A 22,420-nucleotide genomic window follows, 5' to 3' on the forward strand; every position below is an offset into this window, starting at 1 on the left:
CCGCCCGTCCGTCCCGCCCCCCGCCGGCCGCGCCGCCCAATCGCAGCGCGCCGCGGCGCCGGCAGCCAATGGCGGCCGTGGCCCCGCCCGGCGCGCTGAGGGCGCGCGGTGCGCGCTTCCGCCCGGCGCGGCGGCCGGAAGGTGATGTGGCGGGGAGCGCGGCGCGATGGTAAGCGCGGGCCTGCCCCGGCCCTGCCCGCTCCGATACCGGGCCCTTCCCGCTCCCTCCCTCCCTCCCCGCCGGCCCTGCACGGTCCCCAGCGGCGCCTGCCGGCCCAGGCAGCGCCCTCGGGGGCCGCTCACGCCATCAGCCGCGGCCCGCGGGAGCGGAGCCGCCCCAAGGCTTGGCTGGGTGTAGCGCGGAGCGGGTTTGCGTCCCGGGTTTGGTGACAAGAGAAAGACCCGTTTTGTGTCTGTGCGGGGCTGTGCCGATGCCCCGCGGGGCGGCAGCCCGTGCGGGGTCGGTCAGGTGGTGTGCTTGTCGCTCGCCGCCTCCTGACGTCATGGTTGTGCCGCGTGACGTCATGGTGGCGTTGTGTGACGTCATGCTCCTTGAGCAGTGCGCTGAGCCATGCCACTGGCTGCTTTTCTCGATTTTCAGGGGTGTCATCAGAGGCCCAGGTCCATTTACTCATGAAAATTATCTATAAAACGCTGTACTTTATATATATAAACATATATATATTTTTATCTTTTATATATACGAACTTGGTATTTATAAAAACTTTATGCATCTAAAGCATATATAATTGTTAAGAGGAAATATATTTAATATAATTTAAGAAGATGGAAATATATTTAATATAATTTAACATATAAATACATATTTATAAGTGTGTTCATAGTTATGTAAATAACCTGAAACGTGTAAACACGTAAAAAATAGGCAAGAACATCTGGAATATAATACCTATGCTTATATGTGAGTTTGTTATATGTATAATAAGTATATTTGCATATAAAGACATTTATATAGATATTTACAGGGGTATGCAAATGTATAATTGAATATTTTAAAAACTATGTATTATATGTTACCAATATACATTTTGCTTTACATCATACACATAAAGAGTGTGTGTGTGTGTATATATACATATATATACACACATATATATGTATATAAAATACAAGGTATATGTGTATAAATATATATACTCTTAATGTAGAGTTGGTCTAAAGGCACATTTTTATTTATTTTTATGTATTCTGCCCCATTTTCCAGTCTCCGCAGGTAATATAAAAGAAGGGTTTGCATTTGTGTCAGAATTAAAGCGGAGCAGTGAAAAATACTTTTTCTTAGGCCAGGTTTATACATTAAATATACGATGTTTATGTGAGCAGGGCAGATACATGAATTCAAAATGAGAAGGAAAACCAAAGGAATAACTGAGTTAACGTAAGTTTTTCCTGTACAAAAGTCGAGTTTTTCCATAACTTCATCACAGAGTTTTGTTCTACCATGGGAATTTTCAACTTTTTCTGAACAACCACAGCTTGATTTGGGTTGGAGAGGACCATTAAAGATCACCTGGATCCCCCCCTCCTATGAGCATTGACAGGTTGTCCATCATTGCATGATACTGTGCAGCTTCCATGAAAAATTGCTGTATTTCCTGTGTATGTGCAGAAAAGCTCAGTATCTCTTGAACTTTCTTACAGCTCAGTTCAGAAAAGGGTTCCCGGGCTCCAGATGTTGTCGCCAGCAGGAAATTGCTGGGAGTTGCTCACCTGAGCATTCCTTGGCAGGTCTTCTAGATGAACCTAGTCCGTGGCCCCAAGCAGAAAACAGAGGAGGTTTTTTATGATAAAAGGCATAAATTTATCTCAGGAGATCTAAAACAGACGTGCAGAAAGCAAGAGACTTGTAATCAGTGCCATGGAAGGGTGGATATTGAGGATTACAGCAGCACCTCACTGTTCTTCACTGTGCATAAAAGAGTTTGAGGTGGTAGGAAAAGGGAAAAGACCTTGGTGAGACATTGGTGTTGCTTACTGTAACGATTTAATACAATTGGTTAATGATATTATTTATATTTTATAAGTTATGTATAAGAAATATATGAGAATAGCTTAAAAACAAGGCTACTGTTGATGTCTAAAAAGATTATGGCAAGTGTATGATGTTCTGTTAGGGTTATCTTGTCCACGTTCCTTGCTAGAGGTTACTCTCTGTGCTTCAAGGACCCTGAAGCAAGAGGCTGTTCTAAGGATGGTTTGCTCATGATTTTATGGTGAAGGAGGGGAAAATAAGATTCTTCAGCATTTTTGTGATATTTGAATTTCCTCAAGAGAGCAGCAGCCCTTGTGGCATATCCAGTATACTTGGGTCCTCCGTGATGCTAGTTGTGGTGTCGTGGCATTTTAGGGAAAATAAAGATAATTTTGAGCTCACATTTGACTGTGAGACAGGAAACAGCTGCTGTCTGTGTGTTGTGAAATGGAAGAGATTAGACCTACACCTCCAGTTTATTCTCCTTGTCCAAAGAACAGGAGCTGCAGTTCTGGCAAAGCAGCAGCACTTGGGAAAACACCGTTTTCTGAAGTATGATTTCCAAAGGACTTTATGCCTTGGAAGTTTTTCATCCCATTGTTTCCTGGGCTTCCTTATCATGTCCTTGCTAAGCAGGTGAAAACTTGTGCCAGGTGAATGGCCGGCTGCTGCCAATCAGAGAAAAAAATATATATATATTAGCTGACTTACCTGTCTTTTCCTTTATGTGAAAGCAGAAATTGTGGTGGTGGTTTTTTTTTTTTTCCTCTTCACTGCCAGCAGATAGGAAAAAACCTCACTATTTTGACTTAAAGCAAACCATTATAAATCAAAGCAGCTATGGCAGCCAGTAGAAATTCTTAGTGGATTCCAAACTTCCTGGGAATGGAAGGGAGGCACCAGTGACACAGCTCCCTCATTTATTTGGGAGCAGAATGTGTATTGTTTGCTGACTTCCACAAATCAGTTTGTCCTGCCAGCTTTCAGGGTTTTACATCTGAAAGCTCGACAACAAAAGTTTTCCTAGTGGGCTTGAAAGTTTGCCATGTGCGTGGATGGAAAGAGGGAAGAAGGCAAAGGTAACAATAAAGTCAGCGAGGAGCCTCTCGCCTCCTGAAGGGTGGTCTTCACTTTCTTTCATAGCAGAGATGTGAAGTTAAAGTCAGGCGAAATTTGGTGATGGAGAAAGTTTAAAAGAGTTGCAGAGAACTTGACAAAAACGGCTTCTTCGCCTTCACCCTCTTGTTGGGGCTGATCCTGGCCCCATATTACTACCCAAGAATTGATTTGGGAACTTTCCACAAGGACAAACATTTCTGTCACAGTCTTTGTTGCTCTCTTAGTGTGGTGTTTATAGAAGGAAGGGGAATTGCTCATAGAGCCAATTGTAAAAACATTCATTAGTAAATATTATTTCAAACCAAGCTGTCAGATATAAACATACCAGAACCCAAGACACTGCTCTGAAAAAAAGAGCTTTCAGGAGTCTTGAAGTGCAAAGTTTTATGTGTTTTTTATTCAAAATTAGAAGAAGGAATCAATCTTGATTCAGATTTGCTAACGGCTTTGTTTTTATCATGATCTAAAGGTACATAGGTTTAAAAACATCTCCTAGTTCATGTTGCAGTCTGAAGTGTCTTTGTATTACGAATTTACTTGACTTGAAGGGTTCAGTGTGGATACTTCTATCATCTTAGAGGACGATGTGAAAATACATTGTCAGTGTTTCATTTCTGTGATTATTGAACTGAGGAAATTATTCTGTCAGTGTAAGATGGTCTCTTTTTCAAAGGGTAGGATGCAATGAGTCTACTCTAACAGATTTACCCAGAATGACACTGGTGGTGAGAAACAATTTCTTTGCTGAGTGCTCTAAAAAAGTGAATGTCACAAATTTCTGGTTGCCTGCAGCACGAGACACCACACACATTCATTGTAACAGCTGCAGCATTGGATATGTTTTTTTGCTAATGCACAGAGCTGGGCATTCAAACTCAACGAAATTTTTTGATTTTCATCCTTGTGACTGTGGAAAACAAGGTGGGAACAGCTGTGAAAAACATTACCTGTCTTCCAGATGCTAAATATTCAAACCATGCACCTGAACTCTGCTAAGCAAGAGACTTCCAGTGGTGCTGTGGACATGCCCAGGGCCATGGGACATGAAAGGCTTAGCAGAACCTGTCATTGTTTCTTGACTAAATATATTTTTTCCTGACAACAGAATTATTTGTTTTTCATGTTTGAAAGAGATGGTTAGACTATTAATGAACAGAAAAAATAAAAAATTGGTAAATAGTATACATAAAATAGTTACAGTTCTGCTTTGTAATTCTTAGGTAAATTAAAATATATCTTTGTTTTTGAGAACTTAGACTTTTTCCCATGTCCATGTTCACATTTTGGTAGCACTTCCTGTTACAAACTCCTGATTTTTGCGTGCTGTTTTTATCACTGTAAGGATATCACCTGATTCAAAGTGTGCTTTAGTATGACTCTTACCTCTTCCATTCACACACAGAGGTTTTACTGGTTTTTAAGTTTCAGCAGTAAAATTTGTGGTGAACTAAGCAGTGTGGTGTGCAACTTCAGAAGGGAGATTTACTTAGAAAAAAGGGGTTTTTTTTAAATAATACTTTTGTCTTACGGGGGAAGACAGCAGAGGAAAAATGCCTTTGTAAAATTCAAACCTGTATAATCTGCAGACAAGACCTGGAGGAAAAGGTATTATAATCTTTTACTGACATATCCACCATAATTCTGTGTTTGTTTAGTAAAGATGTGGACACGCACGCCTTTGTGTTACAGTGACCTTGGCAAAAGACTTTAAAAGTCGCTTTTGTTTTTATTTTAAGACACTTTGGTGAAATGCTGCATCTGCTAGCTGCTTACAGCAAAGTTCAGTTTTCCAAACTAGGTATTGGAGCAAAGAGGAAGGAGGTCAAGCAGGTGTGAAACTTTAGCTTCATCACCTTGAGGTGTCTTTTCACTGCTGGTCTGTGGATTTGGATTGCAGTAAAAATCATAAATGTGATTATGTGATCATAAATGTGATCATAAAGTCAAGTGAGCTTTTTTATAGGAGAGGGCAACTGTGTCCGTATGTTTAATTAATTGTTTAATTGTTTGAGGAGATTGGTTATGTTTTAAATAGGTACATTAGTCTTCAGTTGACTGCAAAAGCATAGCATGTTTAGTTGTACTTGCCATTTAAACTTGACAATGTGCTTCTCCAGGAAATGACTAGGGAAAAGATTTCCTATTTCTCTGTTCAAGGCTTAGCCTACATTTTATGAGTGCAAAAATACATATTTTAGACAGAAATCTGAATGAATGTTAAATATTGTACTTAAATTCCTTGGAAACTAAATACTGAGGAGAACATGCTGTAAACCCAGGGTAAAAAGCCCTATTTATGCTGGAACAACTGCATCTGGCTGGTATTTGGATACTTATTAACACCCCTTGCTTAGTTTTGTTGTGTACTTTTGCCAGCAATTGCTTCAAACTTAACTAATTTGCACTTTCTGTAATTTTTTAATAGCACTAAATTAGCATGCCTCTTTTACAAATGCTTGTTTTCCATTCATTTTGATCAGATTGCATTTGGCAGCAGTGGGAAAAATAATAATTTTTTTTATAGATTGGAAAATATTACAATTAGATGCATGTTTTAATTAGTTTTAGGAGTTGCTTTAACTTTCAGGATGGGAGTAGTACTACATGATTTATATCCTATTATTTTTTTGATATTGTACTCCTAAAAATTTGATTTTTACTGGCGAAATAAGAATTGCAGGGCATAATGGACACCCTAGATAATAATCATTTTCTCTTTCAGCTTTGTAAGGACCGCTTCATTAAAATTTCATAGCTTAATTTCACTTTTCTGTGATGAAATTTTTATCAGCTCTTGCTTAACTAAAGTTCAACTCCAGTGTGTAAGCTCTTGCTCATATTTCAGTATGAGGAACCCAGTCGTTCAGCTGCCTATCCATAGTTGTTTCTTTGGCTCCAGAAAACCTAACCATCCATCAATTTTATTATATTAGGGAGAAAAAAAAGAAACCAAAACCATTCTAGAAAGACTGAATATTCTGCAGTGTATTACACAAATGAAGTTATACTTTCTTTAAAATATTTCAGTTATTTTTCTGTGTTTGCCCACATAAATTGGTTATTATAACAGTAACCACAGGGCAGACTTGCAGCTTGCTGGCACTACGACGGCCTCTCCTTTTATAGTACAGATGGATGAAATCATCATGGTCACGCTGCAATCAGAGATAAAATAATCATTTTGTAAATAGTTAAAGTCTATGGAAGGTTAAGCTTTGGTTTCAGTGCTAAGTCTTCTGAGATAAACTCAGAGAGCTTTTGTTTCTGGCCAAACCAACCCAAGAGGACAACAGCACAGGGTTTATGTTCTCCTCCTGCGTGCTTTATTTCCCCTGGAACCATGATACCAGGTGGTTTATTTTAAACAAAAGTATATGAGGCAAGGGGAAAATCAGCAGGTCCTTTATGACACACAGACTTGCACCAAAACCTAGGGTGTGATTTATTACCGTGCTACCCAAGGGTTGCATCAGCAAGTGGTTTGTGACTGTGGTGCTGTCTACAAGGACAGGGAACAGAACCATGTGAGAAGCAGAGAATGTTGGGGTAATGGAGGGGCTGAGAACTGCAGAGCTGGATGAATTACAGTGTCTTGTCTGTGGCTGTTGTTGTCAGTGCAGGAAAGTGTTTAGAATTAGTGCATCCATTATGGCTATTTCTGCACATTGGATTAAATACCCTTGTGAAGTGCAAGAGCTGTTGATAACCAGAACTCTGAGCTGCTGCTTTTTTGTTTTTCTTGCCTTCTGCCTAAGTGTAGTAAATTTAATGCTGAGGGACAACATTGTCTATAGTGAGGTTAACAGGAGCTGTGCAGTTGTGATGATTCCCTGTCACAGGCACATAGGTAACTTTTAACTTCAAATCAGCACTTTACAAAACAGTACAATAAACTTCATTTTGTACTCGGATGGGAGTACATTCAGACATCCCTAGCTGTACCACTTGATTTCCAACCACTGTATATTCCAATGAGTATTTATTCTAATACAAGCTACTGCTGCTAATCCCAACACAGTAAAACTTTCAGGAGAATTAACTCTTTATGGTTTATTATATGGAGTTTTTACTGAGATACGTTATGATCAGGAAACAGTATTGAGGGTTTTTTTTAAGGCCTTATTTTGGGAAGGATTTAAAATAGCCTTTGGGCATGTAGCTCTCAGAACTGAGGTCCATGGTCTTAAATTTCCAAAGACATTGGAAAAAACTCGGCTCTTGCGAGTTCAGGTGAATGGAGTACCTTGTCAGTGCTGCAGGTGATGTGGTGGTGCTCCACACAGGAGGGGACACGAGGGGAGTGACACACAGTGGAACCGCTGGGGTGTTCCCACTATCTTTGAAATGCACCAAATGCAGATGTAGAAAATTTCAGCCCGTGAAATTAAAGCTTGCACTGTCTAATACCAGAGTAAAATGGGAGTGCTGTTTTTTTCTGGTGTTGCAGTGTGACTCTTGGGAAGTTAGTTGTCATTTCACCCTTGTGGGGACACAGTTGAAGAGACAGCACCAGTTTCTCCATGTGCTGAGATCTGTTTGTAGTGGGAATGAGGCTCACAGGACCTACCTTAAGCCAGTCAACACAAGTCAAAAATTGCAATTAATACGTTTGGATCAGAGGAACCGAGTCTAAACAAATGAACAGCAATGCATCTACGTTGTCCAAGTAGCTTGGTATGTGATTGCAGTGTTTTTAAAAAGGATTCTGAGCGATGTATAACTCTTGCAGCAGCTTTTAATTACATCAGTTGGAGCAGCCAGATGTTAGATGCTGCTTTCTGTGAATTCAGCTGGGCCATGAGAATTACTTCAGATGTGAAGAGTGAAGCCATCTAATTCAGGAATAAATTCTCACTTCCAGTTTGAAATCGTAAGCAAATTTTGGAATGCTCACATCTGTCCTTTCAAAGTGGCTGTGCAGATAAACGCGTCATTCAGAGCACGTTTCGGTGGAAGGGCAGATGCGATTACAGCGATGCATAGCTGGGGAAACACGTGGAGACCCCAACAAAGAGCAATTATATACGATTATATACTGCCCCAGTTGATTGACTGATAGCACATTTCATGAGTATACGTTTACAACCCCTGCTTAAGAGGAAGCAAGTGTGCCCTTCTGCCGTTTTCCAGTGTTGGAATGCCCGCTACCGCCTCGGGAAGCAGCTGCAAGAACTCATGGGAACGGGTCTCTGGCAGGCGCGGGGCTGTGAGCTGTCAGAGCAGCTGTCTGTCCCTCAGGACTGATCGAATTAATCAGTTGATAGGCAGTATCTGGCTGTGCTGAGAGGCAGCCACTCCTGGATCCGGCCCCGCCGCGTTCCTAGACCCGCAGGAGCCAGGGGGAATTGAGACTTCCCTGGTTTCTGGAGCTGGCAGAAACTTCTGCCAAGCACAAAGGCTGCAGAGGCTGCTGCTCGGGATGGCAGCGCGTTGTCATTTGTGAAGAGTTTGTCCATTATTTATGACATGATGGGACAGAAGGGGTGGCTAGCTGAGATAAAATGCTAAATTAAATATGATTTAGCAAAGGCTGTGGCACTGGACAAAACCAAGCAGTCTCATGTTTGGGACCTGAGGGCTGGCTTTGGGTGTGAGATCACTGCTCCCTCATCAGAGAAAGGGTGGGTTTCAGGGATGCTGGAATCTCCTATGCAGGGTGCAGAGTCAGAGCATCTCTGTGATGATGCTTCTTAACAGAGTGACCTGTTAAGTTAGATACTGAAACTACTTCAGATAGCTAACACTGCCTAAAGCATGTATTCACACTGGCAGCTCTGTGCATGTTCCAGAGTTCTTGTGATTCATGGAGACTTCTAAATAAGCTAAAGTTTTTTGGTTTGGTTTGTTTTGCTGCCGTTGATTTTGGGCAGGTTTTGGTCACAGTATCAGAACACTTGTGTGTGTGTTCCAATGGCTTTCTTTCTGCTAGAGCTTCTTGGTTTTCTCTCCTGATTTCCTGTTAGTGCCATACTGAGCTAGAATATTGTGACTTTCTTTTGTAATTCTCCTTAGCTGTGTAGAGAAATTTGATGAGCGGAACTTCAAAACGTTATAATTTTGTGACATAGGAAGGAAGCACGCGTGCATCAACAGAGATGTGCCTCAGGCTGTGTGGAAATGAGGGCTCTGATGTGCCCTAAAATATGATTGAAGAAGGAGACGGCAATGTAATATCCTTTCCTAAGTGCTAAATATGTACCTTTAATTAAATACCACTACTCGACCAGCTGGGTTGAGCAGTAGAACACAGGAGACGAAAGCTCATCAGAATTCCAGAACGAAGAGGGAATTCACTGCATTTGCTTTGTCTTTTGTTTTCTTTTTTTTGGAGCTTGCACTAAATCAGATTTGCAAATGCAAGTAGCAGAGTGAAGGTAAAATAAATCTTTCTGAGGTAAGCTAGTGCCTCTTATACCACCTCATGCTGTTAAGCTGACTGAAACGTCAGTTGAGACCCTTAAGAGAAACCCCAAAACCGTAAAAAAAAAGTTTCTGGGATGCAGTTATTGCCTATTACTAATACTCCAGACTTTAGTTAAAGTAGCCAAATGTTGCAGCAGTTTCTCAAGAATTGTCCCTTCTTACTGCTACTAGGCTGATGAGTGTTTGCTATCAAACAACAGAACTTGACTTCTCAATCCTAAGGCAGTTCGTCCATTTCTTCAGAATTTACCATGTAATTAGCACTTCTGAATGTGTTTATAATAAAGGTGTTTTCAATTTAAAATCAGAATGTGATTTGAAAATAAAACTAATCAGTTATCAAGGTTCAGATGGGCTTAACTGTATATATTTCTACAAGTCTGTTTAATTTGGCTTGTAGCCTTTAAAAAGTGATGTATTAACAAACCTCCTACACATTTCATGTTATTTTCTGCCTTGGCTACTACTGGTTCACTTGCCAGTCACCTCCACCTTCACTGCCACTATCAAATTCCATTTGATGGAAAGGTTTTCTGGCACAAGGCCATTACAGGTTTCATTTTTGGTGTCGATGGGTGTTGTCTAAGGGGTCACCCATTTTAGAGATGTAATTTTTTGGTTTCCCGATTTTCTTCCACAGTCTGCCATCTTCAACTTCCAGAGCCTGCTGACTGTGATCCTGCTGCTCATCTGTACCTGTGCTTACATCAGATCCTTGGCTCCCAGCTTACTGGACAAAAATAAAACCGGGTATGTGGTCTGATCATTTCAAGCACAGCACAAGCTGTGTGGTTTCAACTGTGACCTTTCAGCATCTCCTGATGAAGTGTGTGATAGTGCAGATCCCGCTTTGAAAATTTTCTCTCTTTAAAGATAAAAATCTTAATTTTGTACCTCGCAATAGACTGCAATAAGGGATTGGCAAGCACTTAGTTGCAATTGTATTGAAAGAATTTATTAAGCTAACTAACCTTGCTAATACTGCATTATTAATCTTCTAGATTTGTAGCTTTGTTGTTAAATGCTTATTAGACGTACAGAAATGAGAGACAGAAATAAAACATTCTCCTACATGTGGCTATTGTTGCAATGATTTATTTTTGATTCCTAGGGTGGGTAAGAAACCAGCAGAAACTGGCTTTTAGTTTGTTTTCAAAATAGGTGTTTTGGAGTTACAAGTTTGAAACACAGCTTTAGCAATAATCTGTAACTAAAAGAAAACTAAGAATAATTTTTAAAATAAGCAATACAATCCTCTTGTGTGGTCTGTTTAAATCAAGGTTTTGTATTCTCTAAGGTGAAGGAATTTATAGAAGAGTTTTTGAAAGCTTCTACAAACCTAAGCTTTTTTTTTTTTATCATATGGATGCTAGCTGTGATCAGCAGAACTGTGATTTAAATGTAGTGGGTTTAGAGTGACCATTGGGTGCTTTTGACACAGCAACCTCTGGGCTGTCCATAGAATGTCAGTAATGCTGTCACCTAAGGCTAGTGCAAAGGAGATGATGTCTGTAGAAGCAGGAGGTAATTCTAGGTGGACAAACAGACAGGCTTTTGGATGCTGGGTGTTTGACTTGTCCACTTTTTCCATTAGGTCATTTCCTGTTAAATATTATTCTTCCCTAAGTGTCTTCCATCACTTCTGCATCTAAATTCAGAAGTGTCCAGTTTTAAGTAGACTTTTGTGACCAAGAACCCTGAGTGTTTGTCTTCTGAAAACCTTCCTTGTAATTAACCTCTGGGGTTGCTGTTTTATTATCCAGGTTTTTTTAATTTTAGCTGTGTAAGATACCCAAAGTCTGCCAGTTTTTTTGTTTTTTTTAATTTGGAGTTCTAACATGAAAACACTTGTGTCCTTTTATATGAGGCCATGAAATTGCCACTGACATGAGAGGTTTCTTTTGATGGAAGATGGAAAGAAAGGATGACTTCATGAAGGACAGGGAGTGGGGGGACGAGGGGAGTTTGGGTGTCTGCTGGTGGAAGATAACACAATAGTCAATGAGGTATACACAGTAAGAAGTAAGAATGTTTATTTTACTGATTAAAATTTTAGTGCTGTTCTTGGCAAGGAGTATTTCCTTTAATCTGGAGCTACTCTGTTTATTCTTGAGGCAAATCTGTCTGGAGTACAATAGAACTCTCTTCATAAAATGTTTTCAAAGGGTGCTGACACTGTGGAGGAGTTGGGCGTTTGATGTGTAGGTTTGTATTTATGTAGATGTAGGACATACCATTTTTTTTAATATATATATTTGTAGACTACTTTGTACTGGAGAATAAAACCTTGGCCTGGAAGCAATGAAATTTGTTTCCTGTATGGTAGATGTTTACATGGAGCTCATATGGTGCTAAACCCCTGTCCCTCTCTTCTAATATACTCCGTGCTCCGATGGAAATGTCTGGACATACGGGATAAAACAAATTCTAGTGATACTTCAGTTTACCACAGAGATGCTCTTACCTCATCATTCCTGCTCCAAATTAAAGGTATAAAAAAGTAGCAATAGAATACTAAAGCAACGGAGAGGAGGAATGTTTATAGTTACTCGCTGTATTTCTAAGTGAGTGGTAACTTTAGTGAGGATTTAGGTCTGTTGATAATAATTGAAGAAACATATTTCTGTTGGTTGGGAGACAGCATTGCAAAGTGATGTCACCCATCCTCATAACCTTGTATTTCCTCCCTTTCATTTCTGCCAGAGCGTGTCTTTTCCTACCAAGCCAAACAGAACTTTAAACCTTCATGTTCCCTGAGTGTTTCCATGTGCTTGGTCCTGAGCAACAGTGTTAAAGGCTGGGAAAGCAAGTGGAGATTTACTGTTTCATGCTAACTAGAGGAGAACGTGCACCACAACATAATTCTCTCCTCCCTGCTAACCAGAAAGATGTGTTAGCTTATGTGCAGCAGAGATCCCCTTTGATTTTCCATCAGCAGTGCAGTGGGGATGTCTCACACTCCCTCCTGCAGTGGCACTGGGCTTGTCCTGGTGAACACGTGGCATTTTACAGCACACCCAGGCTTAGCAGTCATAGTCTAAGGCCCCACCAACTCCTCCTCAGCTTAAGAGGTTTCATTTATTTGGGTTTTTTGTTCTCCAGGTAACCACCACCCCTTTCCACAATCAGTGCTTTTATCATTTATCACGGAGAGCCAGGAGTATGCAGCAGGTCATGCACATTTGGGCTGTGGCTGCCAGAAAGCAGCAGGGATCCCAGCCAGACCCACACCTTCACCTGCATCTAAACAAGGGTGGAGAGGAACACGAAGGGCAGAGAAGGAAAAGTGCAATTACTCTGAGCAGTTGCTGCAGGAGGGATTATTTTGGAGCAGAGTTATTCAAGGTAGTGTCACTTCTGTAATTAGCAAGCAGGTTTTGACTTGAAGAGGTACATGTTGTGGACCTGGGATGAACAGGAAAAAACAGGGGAGCAGGAGGTCTGCACAGGCTTCACCTCCAGTGGGAGCTCCCCAGTTCTTCCAGAGGACATATTACAGCTTCTTAGAAGGTACAGAATTCAATCTGCTTCTGCTCAGCAGCAGCTTCTGTGGACAAACAGAGGTACTGAGCTGTTCCAGTAGCACAAAAGCCTCTTAAAATGTTCTGGTGTCATCATGGGGAGGCTGGTCAGTCCTTATGTCACTGGCTTCAGATTTATAAATTGTTAATTGCAGTTCTTAAGGGCAGTTGGTGAGACCCATGCTCTGTTTTGTACCTACCACATCAGGTAGGAAAATTTCTGTTTTCACCAAGGGAGGTTTGTAGGGGCAGCTAATGCAGTAATGCATTAGCAGTAATGGCTTCACATTGGTCAAAAAATCCCTGAGAAGACAAAAAAATACCCTTGCTGACATTGTGAGGCAAATTGAACAGACTTTCAGGCTGCTTGGAAGGGTTACTACTCTTTCCCCGTGTAAGAGTCTTTAAAAGTATATGAACAGGGTGGTAATGTTTTATTTCTTTGAGCTCCTGGGCAACCTTTTGAGAGGTGGCAATATGAGAAGCAGGGCTGTGGAAGTTTTCCTGTTGGTTTTGCAGCATGCAGTCTGTGAATTCTAACTTTACAGAGGGTGAACAACAGTTTTGAGAACCTGAGGTGCTATCAACACAGCACTTCAGGGCTGTGTATTTTGCTCTATGAGATTTACAAATGAATGCCTTTCTACCTGCATGCATCTTCAAAAAGTGCATAGATGTCTTCAGGTTACTTTATTGTATGACCTCTTAGCATGGAAAAGTGTGGTGGTCTCTGTGCAAGGATTATTACTGCTGCTTGTGGAGGTGCATAAAAGCAGGAAGAAAAGAGCTTTGGCTTTACAGAAATACAGTCACACCCAAATATGTATGTGTATATGTATATAAATATGTATTTTGCTTGAGGTAAAACTAAAATCTAAAGCACAGATGAAAATGCCTGTTCTCTAAAAATGGAAATGTTGCAATGCTGTTCATGATGAATTGGTCAGGAAGGGGAACATAAGTCAAAAAGCATTTCACTTTGAGTTTGAGCACCTCAGTCACTTGCTGCCTCACTTGGTCTTCACCTGCCCAACACTGAATCTTTGTCTAGAAACAGAGGAGGCTGCTAAATGGAAAGAGAGATGCTGAAGTAAACCAAGACCATAAAGGAGGACAAAAAATGGAAGTAGCAGAGAAATAAAAGTGCAGGATATGTCGACTACTCAAGTATGTAGGAGCAAGTGGCCCAAACCTACCTGTCTGCATTTAAATGTTAGAAGCAAGCAACTCTCAGAGCCCAAGAAAGGGCAAAGACTTTTGTGGGTATGAGTTCTGAACATTATTTGTGGGGTTGTATCTACTACCTGCTTGATGGCAGTTCTCCAAGTGTTCTATAATTCCCCACACTGTTTTGTGCCATACTGTGGAGGAAACCTTCCAGCAGACAGGCTTTAAAAGGCTGAAATCAGTCTTACACTGGGCTCTTCAGTATTGTTCCCCTTTTCTTCCTCAGATCATAACGCAGTCCCTGCTGCTCTGGAGCAGTCAGTATGAGATTATTTTAGTTACTCAGAGAAATTGTAGGTTTGTGGCATCATTCTGGGTGTTCCCTGAGTTGGATCTTGCTTTTCTCCTTTGCTGTTTCATTTGTGAAAGTGAAAACAATCCTGGGCAAGCAGCACAGGAGAAGCACGAGCAAGGTAAACCTTGGTAAAGGAATAAAAAAGAACCAGAAGACTTGGGAAGATTTTTTTCTTCATATAATTTTCTGTCTGGGGTACTGTATTATAGGTAAATATAGGATTCTGATGAAATCTTCAGATCTGGAACACAAAATGAGTTAAATCCATCTTTGCATGCAAAAAGATCCCTGCTAGACTTAGAATTTTGCCACTTGTGTAATTCATAGCCTGTACCCTTCTGTGCAGGTGTCTGCTCCTTTCTGGTGTCCAGAAGAGAGTCAAGTTGAGAAATTACTGTCAATTCAGATTGTTTTAACATAGAAGAAAGAAAATCAGTTGACTTTAGTGTATTAAACCAAGAGCCTAATGAATTTCTTTTATCTTTACAGACTGTTGGGGATATTCTGGAAATGCGCCAGGATTGGTAATTCTTTTTTTTTCTTTAAAAATCTTTAAGATCAGTCCTCTTTCTAGTATAATTTATTAGGATAATGTTGCCATGTAGCAATGAAAACCATACACATCCTTGGTCTTCAAAAATGCAGGTTTTAACCTCCATGAAATAAGAGAGCAGGATATTGCTTTCTTAGATTAGCATCGTGGAAAGCCTGCATCTTCTCATGTCTATTCATGTGTGTGGTGGTGTATTTTCAAAAGTCTTTTGCACTTCTTGCCACGTGAAGTAACCAAGGGTGTATTTCTAACATGCAAAGAAGTCAGTGATTCTGTATAAACTCCAGTGTGTTTGAAATTGCAATGGACTATGGAAAAGAAGCCAGATATTTACCTTATAGTGATAAAACAACATGGAATTCATAATGCTTTAAGGTTCTATGTAAGCACAAATGTGGTTTTTCTGCTCTCCTTTGTTTACTCAGCTTCTGTGCACTTTTGAATTACACAAAGCTGTTCGTGTCAAGTGACATCTGCACACAGGCTGATCAGCTCTATCTGATTTTTGACATTTTCCCATAACATTGGTTTTGTATTTATTTTAATCCTTACCCTGAATTTATTTTGAGAAGGAAATTAGAATATACAACAGAAGTTTAGTCTTAACGTTAAGGTATATCCAAGATTAAAAAAAAAATAAAATTACAAGCCCATCATCAGTGTTCAAATTGCATTGTTAATGCTGAGCAGAAACTTTGAACTTGTAATTCTAGATCTTCCTACTTGTCACTGAACCTAAAGAAAGCCTGTGTGATTCCGTTTCTGCATTCTCAGGCAGAACATTTTACAGGATGTCAGAAAGGCATTGACACAAAAAGTAGGGTTTTTGTGAAGACCGGTTGTTAAAATGATTGCAGATATTGTCCTATTTAGATAATAGACATAGCAGAACCAATTTTAGTGCTGTAATTGAAAGATACTGGGGAGGTGGCAGCTGTCAGAAATGAATTTTGAGCTATACCAGGGAAAACAAATGTAAAAAATCAGCTGTATTAGGGGTTTGTTCAAGGCTGAAGAGAGCACCTCACCTTACCTTGCCCTTGCCATCTTCTTTGTAGTTAACTAAGTGCAAGGCTGTTTCTTTCTATTAGAAATGTTTCTTTTGCAACTTGCATCTAGAATGGACCGCTTCAGCTTTCTTTTAGACTGAGAGGTGAAAATGGGCTTTGGAGATGACTCCCATCATTTTATGTGTGTTAATCACAAAGGCATGTAGAAAGTGTAGGTTTTAAAAATGAAAATGTCTACTGGTTTCCTTTACATTTCACATCCCTGGTATGTTTAAACAACCTTTTCACATGTACATAAGATCTTAATCATGGGCAAGTGGTTACATATTTACAAAGTTGTGCAAAATAATGTTTAATCCTGCCACATGGTGATTTCTCTTTTAAGAAAATTAAGAGCAGAAAAGCATAACCCATATGAAAATTGTAATACCCTGAACCGTAGGAGTTGGACTTCCTCAAAATTTATTTTAAACAGATGTGAAACTGCAGACATTAATTCGTTCAGTTATTTGAAGTTTAATTAAATATATGCCAGATCATGACAGCATCTTGTAATGTCACTGGGCAGTCAATCCTGCATTTGGGAGGTGTCACTGCAAGTATTTTATTTTTCTTTTACTGTGGAAAGTTTGTTCCCTCTGTGTTTGAAGGTCCTGCTGGTAAAAAAATACTTTTTTTTTTTCATAAAAAGTGCACCATGCTAGACTTGGGAGCCTTGGTGGGTCTTTTTCTTTAATGTTTCTCGGAAAACTGTGTCTCAGATAAGATGGTTTGTAAAGACAAAAGACCTCGCACAGCAAAGGGAAATGGAACTTTGCTTAAAGCAAGCAGCTCTGTCTTTATGCTCCTGGATGTGTAAGAACAGGAATCTTCCCACTTGAAAGGCACGTTTCAGTGTTAACACTCCGTGGCAGTTCTGTAGGCTGCAGGTACCATCCACTCTTGGTGTCTCCACGGAGAATTCAGTGGAACCATGAAGGATGAAGTTTAAGTGTAAAAGCATCTTGGTAATTAATGGAGAAAGTGCTCATGCAAGTAGGTAACAGTCTGATTAACATCACTGATTTTCTCCTGGTTGTGTTACAGTTCCCCACCTAAGAGTCTCTTTTTTCTCCCTGGTGTAAAAGAGACCTCTGTAATGTTCTGTCCTGGACCAAGTGGATGGGAACAGATCTCTCACAATTGCTTTTGCCACCAGATAAAATTATATTAATGGGATAAACTTAACTTTCATCCACAGTCTGCTCTGGGAAACTGTGACTCCAATTTGAAAGAGTCAGAAAATAGTGGTGTCTGCAGCTTCTGTGATCTGCTGACCATTTTTGTCACAGAAATCTGTGGAGCAGACCCTCTCCACGTGCTAACAATGTTATGTCTCCTTAGCAAAGCAAAGGCATCTGTCCCTGTCTGGGCAGCTGTGAGCTCACAGCTCTGGCTGCTGCATGACACCCTGCACAGAATATTCATGCTGCAGGTGACAGGTACCATAGCTAGAGAGCAGCTGCACCTCAGCTGACACAGAACAGCTCCTGAGCAGCCACAGAGGAGCAGAGCCAGCAAAAACGGGGCGTCCTAGACAACTTTCCACTGCCTGCCCCATGACTCTGGCACTAGGAGGTGGCAGCAACGTAAAAGTGCACCTCAGGAAAGGTGGTTTGTAGTAAAATGGAAGCCCTTACGTGGGCCTTTCACAGAGACCCAGAATCACCCAGTGCCACCCCTGCCATGGGCAGGGACACCTCCCACTGTCCCAGGCTGCTCCCAGCCCCAATGTCCAGCCTGGCCTTGGGCACTGCCAGGGATCCAGGGGCAGCCCCAGCTGCTCTGGGCACCCTGTGCCAGGGCCTGCCCACCCTCCCAGGGAACAATTCCTTCCCAATATCTCATCCATCCCTGCCCCCCTTTAGCCTGAGGCCATTCCCCCTTGCCCTGTCTCTCCATGCCCTTGTTCAAAGTCCTTCTCTTAAAGCAAAGAGCCCCAGCTCTGTTTTTATGTAGCAAAATAACCTGTTCAACATCTGAGCTTTCCACTCCCGTGCATGTTCTTCGTGAATACACAGCTGTACTTCTGTCAGCATTTCTCCAGCTACAAATGTTGAATATCAATTTGCACGTGCTGTGGCACAACTGCGGCGCCAGACGAGGAGCAGGTGGGTCTGTGTAGCCATGCCTGAATTTTTGTTTGTTCTGGGCTCTCTCCCCTCCTGCCAGGTGAGCGGAAGAGCCCCTACGTGGCCGTGTGCTGTGTGGTGATGGCCTTCAGCATCCTGTTCGTGCAGTAGCAGCTGGCGAGCGTCCCGAGTACCCAACAGCAGAGCGTGGAACAGCTTGTGTCAGGAAGGATGGGAAAGCGTCACCGAGTCTCCTCTCAACTCCATGGATCACCTGTCTTCTGGTGGACACCCCTGCAGATGGACCAGCGTTAGTGACCACAGCCCAGATGACATGTAACTGGTGGAAGGGTGTCTGATGCGTGTCTGAGTTTCAGGGGAGCTCTTTTTTTCTTTTACACCGTGCACTAGAAAAGGCTTGCTGTTTTTAATTCTTTAAAATTTCTTGTCCAGTCGACCTGTTTAATGAAAGCTTAAAATGGTAAATCAGCCACAGCAATAAGACCACCCTTTGAAGAATAAAAGAGCATTGTGACTCTAGGGGATGTTTATTGAAGTATTTTTAGTTCTTGCTGCCTGAACAATTCCTCTCGATTTGTGAGTGAGGGCTCCACTCTCATCCTAAAAATACGACCTCTGACCTAAGTTACACTCAGCTATTTGTTTCTAAACCTGTAATTTCTCAAATAATGTATCAATATTTCTGTTGTTGAAATAAGATGTGAAATAAAGGCAGGGACCATAATTGTAGTGATGTCTCATTAGCTGGGGAGAAGGCACTGATGGGGGATTTGAGGCACTTGGACTGCTCTCTGTAAAATACCACATGTACTCATTGTCAGAGGTTTAGGTCTCTCAGGTATGTCGTTTCCCAGCTTCTTCCAAAATACTGAGAAAAGGATTCCAAAGGCTCTGCTGCTGCTGTTGCATGGATGAAGGGTTTTAAATTAGCAAAATGAACAGTTAGCTGCAGCTAAGGAAGTTGCATGTCAGAAAGGTTGTAGCAACTAAATTACACTCACCAGTAGTAAAGATTAGATTACTTTTAATGATACATGCCATTAGCATTTAGTTCTTAATTTTGCACACTTTCAGTAATGTAGTGACTTCTCTAATAATGCCTGACAGGTGTGTGTTACATCAGACAACTGTGTGACTTCGTACTGACTGCATTTGGGAGAGTTGTTTGTTAGCAGTACTTGTTCTGGAAAGGCTTGTGATCAGAATGAACAAAGCTGACAGTAAAACACACTGAAAGGTATGTTAACTGTTGTAATTCTTGTTTGAAAACCTTAACTTTCATCGATCCAAATTATCCTGCAACTAGGAAAAAAAGTGCTTTTGAGTTACGATCTTTATGTTGTCTTGTGTACCTGTGAATCTAAATCACCATCAGAAGTACCCATCCAAAACTTTTCTAATCTGGGCCCAGGAAAAAAAGATTTCTCCAGTTTGGGCTAAATAAATACCCCTGGCTGTGACCCAGAGGTGTGCAGAGCTGTAGGACTGTGACCATGCTATGCACACACAGAAGCCTGGGACTGGGCAGGAGGTGTGGGGAGAGCAGAATCTGCTCTTGTAACTTTAAATATGGATGGTGCTCAAACAGGGCATCAAAGCAGCTCAGGTTTGGATTTCAAAGGTAACCGTTCCCAAACAGGAGGAAGGGAAATTCCTAAAGAGTCTTGGGGTTTGACTGTCAGGTGTATACATGTCCAAAATATGCAGAGAATCATCTGGTAACTTTTTATGTTGAGCAGTTACATTCTAGTTACTACTTCTTGTAATAAATAGTGGCATTTTTATGATACTCACACATTTCCAGGTCAGCTAATTACCAGATGAATTCTCAATATATTATCTCTTGGGTTTAGGTGCAAGTAGGAATACCAGTGAAAGAACCCAATGGAATTTTTTGGTCTGAGTATCTGAAAGCTACAAACATGAAGGGACTGTTGCAAAAACCTTCCCTGTTAAGGTTTTATCCTGTAAGAAGTTGATACAGGCCTCTTTTTATTTGTTATTTGTTGTTCAAACTTCAGCATTATTTCTTACATGGCAGTCCATCCTTTTGGCCTAAATGCAGATGGTGGATGCTTCCTAGTAGGAATTTTTTTTTTTTTTAAATTTTCCCCCTTGAATGACATTTTCAGACTATTCATTATGTGCTAGCTGCATGGCTGTTCAACAAAACTCTCTGGAAACAAGATCTTTAAACTGACAAACTGCATTTGTTTTGAAATTGCTGCTTCAGGCAGGTGTTTGCCTCAGGATTAGTTATTTGGTTTTCAAGATTTTGGCTTTGAAGAGATTGATACCTCATCTCTTTTAGTAAGATGCAGAGAAAATACTGGTTTCCCAGGTTAGAATCTTGAAGCCATTTTGCTTTCTTGGCTTTCTTTTTCTCATGCAAAAGAGTTTGCACCCACAGCAGGTCTGTACACCTTTTCCTGTGCAAAAGGGACAGTGATCAAATGTGACCAAGGCTGTAGTTGTGCCTGCTGCTGTGGAGAAACATTGGTACTTCATCCTTTTTTTTCCTGAACAGCATCATGGATGTTGTTAATGCCCAAAGATCTAAAACACAACATGGTGTTCTTCAAACACACAGAGTATTTTATGCTCTTGCATGTACTTGCTATGGATTAATATCATATTAACTTCCATCCACATCTGCACTTGAAATGACCTCAAATTCAAAGCAGGGATTTAGGAAGGCCGAATTGAACAGCAGTAATTGCCATGTTGGGAAATGAGTAAAGCATGAGTAAGAGATGGGATCACTGTGAAGGTCTCATGTTCTGGAGGGACTGATAAGCAGCTGGGCAGACGTGGCTGGTGGAGGAGGAAAGACAAAGTGGAGTCCAAGGATGACAGGAAGATTTCCTGTTCCTGGAACAATGTCCCTGTTCTGTGAATGCCCTTTCTTCCTCTGTAACCACAGCAGTGAGCAGTGGAAATACACTGTCACTGAGAGGTGAAGCTGCACTCTGGTGGAGGGAATAAATGCTCTGTTAGTGCTCTGAGGCTTTTATTTCAGTTCTGTCCAGTTCTGTCCCACTGGCATCAGGGGCAGAGCCCACTCTCGAATGCCTAGGAAGGCTCACCATGACTGAGTGATTTGTTCCCCCCTTCTCCCTTTCATAATTACCTTCTAGAGAAGAGAAACCACAGCCAGTGTCTTCCTAATGATTTAAAATGCTGAACTTGGTAAAGCCCACCAGAAGCCAGGAAAGTGTGATCTAAACCTGCTTCCCATACTCGGACAGCAACTTTACATTATCTAGTCCAAACATTCCCAGCTAAGGAAGGTTTTCCAGCTGGGTTTCTTTTCCCTCCCTTTTCTCTCGCTTTACCTGAGCATTATTACCCATTCCAGACACGTGTGGGGAGTGCTCCCAGCATCCATTACGAGGCCCACGTAGGTTCCACGTGTATTTGATGGCATCTGGCTGCCTGGACAAGCAGTTTTCCCTTAGTTCCCATATTGCAGTGTAATCAGCATCCTGGGCATAGGAGATACATCTGTACACTGAAAAACAGGTTTTTTAAGCATGAGGCCTGAATTGTTTACCTGTCTGTTCTTGTGTTTTATAAATAGTACCTCTTTTAGTGATACCCCGAGGCCATAAGGCAGAAGGTGTGGAGGAGCAGTCATTCTGCAGGATCTGATAGTTGCAGAAAATCCTCCCCAGGTCCAGCATGACCAGTGTCACACACCTAACCTGTACTCAGTGCTAATTTTTTTTTACTCTGTTTCACACCTGAAGGGCTTATGTGCCCAAAGGCACATCTGTGTTTTTCAGTCATTTGGTACCTGACAGGATGTGGTCCCGTCTCCAGAGATTTTGCCTAAATTCCATCAGCTGTTCCCGGTCTTGTGGAGCACAGGTACTCAAGCATGACCTGTCTCTTCATAGGGTACCCTTCCCTTTGGCTGTGTGACAGACGGAGCCTCTGATGAAACATCAGCCACGCTCAGGCTTCAGAGCCCTCGGGAATAAAATCGCCTTTGGCACTGCAGCTGCCTCATTCCTGCTTCACCAGTAGCTGCAGGAAGGTTGTCCAGCACGTCCTTAATCTGCATGGAAAAGACCTTGAAAAGAGTCTGTCACTAACTCATGTAATCCCCACTGGTGTGGGAGGGAGATGCCAACATTTTCTCAAG

The 22,420-nt window shown here is 41.4% G+C and overlaps 1 protein-coding gene across 1 annotated transcript; it reads left to right on the forward strand.

The window, feature by feature from the left end:
* Positions 1–101: 101 nt before the first annotated feature.
* On the forward strand, positions 102–18,997 carry TMEM167A (transmembrane protein 167A). Its single transcript, XM_069001534.1, has 4 exons — positions 102–169; positions 10,176–10,285; positions 15,068–15,102; positions 18,353–18,997. The coding sequence occupies exons 1-4, from the start codon at positions 167–169 to the stop codon at positions 18,421–18,423; spliced, it is 219 nt and encodes a 72-aa protein (XP_068857635.1). The 5' UTR covers positions 102–166; the 3' UTR covers positions 18,424–18,997.
* The last annotated feature ends 3,423 nt before the right edge of the window (positions 18,998–22,420 follow it).

The sequence above is a fragment of the Aphelocoma coerulescens genome, assembly GCF_041296385.1.
Source record: "Aphelocoma coerulescens isolate FSJ_1873_10779 chromosome Z unlocalized genomic scaffold, UR_Acoe_1.0 ChrZ, whole genome shotgun sequence".
Lineage (NCBI taxonomy): Eukaryota > Metazoa > Chordata > Aves > Passeriformes > Corvidae > Aphelocoma > Aphelocoma coerulescens.